A 6,170-nucleotide genomic window follows, 5' to 3' on the forward strand; every position below is an offset into this window, starting at 1 on the left:
CAGGAGGGGCTAAGAGCAGGGAATTTGAGGATGTTTACAGTGTGCTTGATGTTAGGAATTAAGTTTCACAGGGTTCCCCTACGATAATTTTCTTTATTTTACTTTTTCTTCATGAGAACTTAACATCTATATTTTTCGGAAATCAACTGTCAGTGTAATTGCAGACAGATTGGTGGTCTTCTATATGCAGCCATTAGATTTTGCACCAGTTTGGAAGCTAACATATATCTCTTCATAGAAATTTTCTTGAGGCTTCCCAAGGTCCTGATACATTGTCAGGTTCCTCTTGGAAAGAGGGAAATTATCTTCTCTGATGCTTGATAGATTCGATAATGAAAGCAAAATGACAAGAAAACTTTTAACCAAACACACTACATTTTGTGACATGATTGTGTTTATCTTGCGCTTCTTTTTTTGTGTTCAAACTATGAAATTCCACATATTGTCGATTTCATCAAAGGCAGGGTTATCATGTCTTCCTTTGTTAAGCCATTGATCAATGAATCTATTGGTGATCATGGAGCTGACACACTCCCATTGCCGAAATTGAAGAGATGCTGAAAGCTTTTGAAATGAACTTCCAAATCATGAATTTTCCTGATATGAAGTATATAAGATGGTCATGACTCTCTCTTTACAATTGCTTCAAAGAAGACATGTAGCTTGTCGGTGAAGGCTTGATTTTTAATATTTTACTTTTCTATTTATATTAATAATATTTGTATCAATATTTAATATTCAAAAATATTATTAAAATTTAAAGAATTTAACAATGAGATTTATTATCGTTTTATTGGAATGGTAGGTCACAAATTGGAACAGAGTATGTGCAAAATTTTCCAATTTGTGACCTACCATTCGATCTTCTATATAAATAGGTATTTTGTTGCATAGTTTTATGACAGGTAATGGACTAATGGGATAAAAAGAAATGTGATGTGATGGGTTTTACGAGCAAAAAAAAAAAGAGTATTAGTAGCAGTGGCATCCCTATCATGTTGTCTGGTGGAGAGAAAAATTCAAGTAGATTTGGTACAACTTGGAACCACTTCAGTAGGACTTGCGACATTTTGTTGCACCAAAAGCAGTCATAGATTACTAATATTATGTCTTGATCACAGATTCAACGGAACAATGGGTTTCTGGTAGTCACCTGTATTCATGTTTGACAAGTTGGAAATGGATTGCAGTTGGTTTTACGTATCTGAGTTCATTTTTTTCCTTTTTTTTAAGAGAGAGAGAGAGAAGAGAGAGAAAGGAAGGGAGGCCACCCACATTAATATATTCTACACCTTTTCTAATTTTCTTATCTATTTTTCCTGGTTTTGTAACTTTTGTTTGCTGTCTCTACCATCCCCAGCATTTTCAAGAACCAAGTGAAATTTATATGCCGATGAGTTTGTCAGGTTATTACTTAATAATATAGGAAATACTTCTCTTTATTGGCTTATTACTGACAACATCATCTGTTTATGTATAATGCAATACATTTATATATGACATATAATGCAAACTCCTGATTGAAGCCCATGCATCTCCATCCTTTACCTTTCAAACACTACCCCAATTCATGGAACCCTTCTCAGCAGGAGAAAAAAGGCACCTCCTTCACTTCTTATACTAATATCTTTCTTTTCTACAGATAAATATAATCTTTATAAACTTCAAGTTAGAGAAGGAAAGAATGATCTTATATTAAAACATAGTTGAAAGTACATTTATCAGATTTACTTCAAAATATTGGTCATCGGCATCATAGATTTACTCTTGCACGTTAAGTAAAGCTGCATTCCATTAGCACAGAATACGTCTGCAAGGAGCGTAAGTTTCACCAAAGCAAAATATTCTTGAACCACCAGCTAAGTAAATGCATTGCAGACATGTCTTTATCCTTTCCTCCGTTCCCTCTCTCCCCTACTCTTTTCCTCCCTGACAACCTATTAGACAGTCATCAGCCAACCAAATATTTTTGCTACAATTCTCATCTCATCTATATTCGCCAGATAATGGCTTCTGCCTCCCTTCAAACTCCAGCTCTCAGCTCAAAACTCAGTCAGAATATCAATAATGGGTCATTTCGACCAACCAGTGCTCGCCGCACCTTCGTTGCTCTTAAACCAGAGAAATGGCCTCATCATAAACACAAGGGAAGAGCAGCATATTTGAAGAGGACTAACATATGGAGACCACCCTGTGTCAGAAGATTAATGGGACCAGAGGAGCCTCATTCTCTGAAGAATTCCACAGACTCACCTCTATCTGATGCAATTCTCGAATTCTACTCATCTATCAATGACAAGGACCTCAAAAAATTAGAGCGGCTCATCTCCGATGACTGTGTCTTCGAGGATTTGACATACTTTAAACCACTAGAAGGAAAGGTCACATACTTCATCCATGCTCCTCGTGATCTCTTAAAGTGATGTGCTTGACAGAAATGCAGTAAGAACTAGGACTTCTGTGCTTTGTATGCAGAGGATCCGCCGCTACTTCAAAGAACTGACAGGAGCCATGGGAAAACATGTGAGTTTCGTCGTTGATGGGGTGTTTGAAGGGAAGGAGCTAAATGTTGCAGTAACATGGCATCTAGGTAAGACCTCTTTGATCCATCCAGCTACTGCATGTAAATTTCTCTGATAGCATATTATTATTGCAGAATGGAAGAATGAGTTCATCCCCCTCAGCAAAGGCTGCAGCTTCTATAAATGCTCAAAGAAAGGAGAGGAGCTGATTATCAAGTAGCTAACAAGTTCACTTGATTATTTTTCTTTCCAACTTGGATAACAAGCAATAAACACTGAAATTTAACAACCGCACCCACCATAAGCTTTTTGATCTATGGATCATAATACGTTCACATGTATTGCAGGGAAGCTCGTGTCTTCACCGAGCCACCAATGAAAATAGGTGATCTTGCACTGGTAAGCCTACACAAACAGAATATAGTTTAGATGCCATGGCTGCAACCCAGGCAAGGTTGACCTTTAGTTCAAAACATGGTGATTTGAGTGCACCTCTGTATCATGAAACCGAATGAGGTAGTCAAAAAAGGTAAAAAAAAAAAAAAAGCAACCATCACCACTGAAATCTACTGATGTAGGCTTGTTTACTGAAAATTCAGGAAATGATGAAGATAATTATTTCACTATTCGACAAGTTTCCTAAATTGGCTCAGAGTATGTCCTTTCACTTGCATTATCTTTATATTGAATTGCAGTTAAACACAGTCACGGCAATTGAAACTCATGCCTATTATTTGAACTGCAGCTTTCCTGCGCAAGCCTGATGCAATAGTTCATTTCTTCATGAGGATTTACAAGATGCTTGTAGAGCCTCTGATCCTTCCATTTTTGGTGTACTACACCAATTTTTGGAGATATGTGGCTCGAGGGCTTGGTTACGTGCTCAACTTACTAAAGAAAATTCTAAAGCACTTTCTGTGAATGCCATGCAAGAGTTTTTCGTTAGCTGTCATCTCCATTGCTGCTTGACATTTCCAGTAATGAGAGAACAACAAATGCGCCAAGAACAGGTGGCAAAGGTGGCTTGTGAAAGGCTATCAGTAGCTCAACATTGTTATTTGTTACTTGGCCTGCTTCTCCAGGCATCATTCTTTTCATGCTTATTCGGATTTGAAATTGTCATGAATCTTCTTCATACAGTGTCTTTAGTCAAAAAAAAAAGAAAAAAGAAATGAAAAGAAATTAAATGTATTGAAAGTTTGAAACAAATAAAAGGCAAGCATAACATTACTCCATGTCCCTCTTATCGGATGGATTTGCTCGAGAATATTTTTTGCAGGTAATGTTGTGGCTCCCCTCATTTACGGTTTAGCAGTTTAATCCTCACCTGTGAAAAAGTTTTAGGTGTTGAAAAGCCAATTGTATTAAATAATTATAACTGGACACTGTTTCGCATCATAGCAGATTAAAATCAATCAGAAGATTTTACTTCAATGGAATGAAAACCTATGAAAAAAAAAAAAAACCACGCAAACAAGCAATCAGAGAATACGTGGTAGGTCATGTAACAAGCATTGCAGATTACTTGCAATAAACATTTAATTTCTCATCCCACAAGCAACTAATCAAGGCAAATACATAAACTGGAAAGCAGCAGATGAGAAAATAAGGGATTCCTATGTAAACCTCCTACTCATAGCAAGTGATAATGCAAAAGATTCTTCAAACGCTACCAGAGAAGAGCAGATGCCTGAGAACACATAATCTCCAGGATTTCAACACATAATAGGACCAAAGTTTCTTAATATTTCAATAAAACTTTCGACCCAAATTCTCCAAGATTTTCCTTCAAAGAACACAATCTTTCTAGTGTGCTGGCATGGGTTACAGATTCTGATATTTCTGCCAATAAAACAATTACTATTTGTTGCAACTGATATGTTCGAATATCGCTGCTTATTTAAGAATTCACTATACCATATTCATTAATCTATGATCCATATCTACCTTCTAAATTTTGTTGATCCAGAAGTTTTCCAAACATCACACAAAATTTTGTTGAGTTTTTATTTCAAAGCAGGAAAACAAGAAAGAAAAGGAAAGATTATAGGACTCAAATATGCCTAACATGGTAGCTTCGCATGGAGTTCGAGCTTGGTAGATTAAATGGAAACTAAAAAGGGCAGATACCTGAGATGTTTTTATATATATGTCGAGCAGAGGACCAGGTTGCTGAGCCAACCCGTTAACCAGGGGAAGGGGAAAGGACGGGGTCTCCATAACATTTTTAAAGGTCGGGTGTTCATGAAAACAAGAACGCTCCGAAAATCCTAATATATATATATATATATATATATATATATATATATATATATATATATATATATATATATATATATAAGTAATACACAACAAATAAATTAGTTATTTAGTAAATTAATATATATATATATTTAAATAAATTGATATATAATTTTTAGAATATAGTATTCATTAGTATACGGTATACGATCAGATGATACATACTTAATAATTAGTTATTTAGCGACCTAATGCACACTTTCAAGAAAATTAATACATAATGATCCAATACATACTTCTGTAATAATTCAGGACCTCACCCAAAATGGCTAACTGGAAGGTATTATTTGGGTTCCTTGATCTTGTATAAGTACCCAAGATCTACCCAGCGAATAACCGATGTGAGACTAAACACACGCCCGCACGGATCCTCACATACTCTCCTCGTTTAAGCTCTGACGTCCTCGTCAGGCTAAGAGTTAAAATCGATTCAAATCTAATCACAAATACCAAGATCGGCCCGTGGTTAACTCCAATGGATCCGTGCTGCAGCGTCCCCTAGTCCACATAGGTTATGGGCCGGGTCTATTCTGAACCACTAAATGTCACGCCCCGAATTCGGATCATGACACGGTCGTGCTATTGCAAACCTTTGCCGCAATAACACGCAACCACTTCAAACCTTCCAATCAATTATGAACAATTTCATTCATGAATATAATCATATGTTTCATCATTAAGGATTGATACAGAGCTTCTAAAAATATCAGCATTTAATATTCCATTTTTTCCATAATCCAGAAGCATGTCACGTTCCTTTCTCCTAGAAATCCTATTTATCTGTGAGAACATAAATGAATGGGTGTGAGCTATAAAAGCTCAGTAAGTAACCATGCATATTCTTATCAGATCAAGTATAATGTTTTGCATGCGAGTGCATTATTTTAAGAAACTAACAGTTGTAATAAAGTAAGCATTTCATACAAACAAACCAGTCATAAAACTATACTTGTTCATTTATGCAACTTCATAAACATGATTATGCATCATAAAACTTTTGTCATTACCCCATACTTTAAAAATCGTACTTGCCATTATTCATGCTTTAAAATCCGTACATGCCATTATTCATGCTTTGAAATCCGTACTTGTCATTATTTATGCTTTGAATTCCGTGCTTGTCATTATTCATAATCTGAAAGCCGTACTTGTCATTATTCATGCTTTGAAATCCGTACTTGTCATAATTCCTGCTCTCAGATAATAGTGTACCTATGGTCCCTATTATTACTCATGATAAGGCCAAAATCTTTACCAACTATTATTCTCCGTTGGCAGGGTCTAAGCCAGGCTATTATAACGCGCTGGCGAGGGCCGTATGCTAAGATATAACCGCTGGCGAGGGCC

The 6,170-nt window shown here is 36.1% G+C and overlaps 1 protein-coding gene across 1 annotated transcript; it reads left to right on the forward strand.

The window, feature by feature from the left end:
• The first annotated feature begins 1,777 nt into the window (after nucleotides 1-1,777).
• Nucleotides 1,778-3,736, forward strand: LOC103698273 (uncharacterized). Its single transcript, XM_008780266.6, has 6 exons — nucleotides 1,778-2,381; nucleotides 2,476-2,590; nucleotides 2,657-2,738; nucleotides 2,870-2,921; nucleotides 3,122-3,176; nucleotides 3,268-3,736. The coding sequence occupies exons 1-6, from the start codon at nucleotides 1,881-1,883 to the stop codon at nucleotides 3,441-3,443; spliced, it is 981 nt and encodes a 326-aa protein (XP_008778488.4). The 5' UTR covers nucleotides 1,778-1,880; the 3' UTR covers nucleotides 3,444-3,736.
• The last annotated feature ends 2,434 nt before the right edge of the window (nucleotides 3,737-6,170 follow it).

The sequence above is a fragment of the Phoenix dactylifera genome, chromosome 3, assembly GCF_051530095.1.
Source record: "Phoenix dactylifera cultivar Ajwa chromosome 3, Ajwa_hap1_PhDact_Kaust_v1.1, whole genome shotgun sequence".
In the NCBI taxonomy this organism is placed as follows: Eukaryota; Viridiplantae; Streptophyta; class Magnoliopsida; order Arecales; family Arecaceae; genus Phoenix; species Phoenix dactylifera.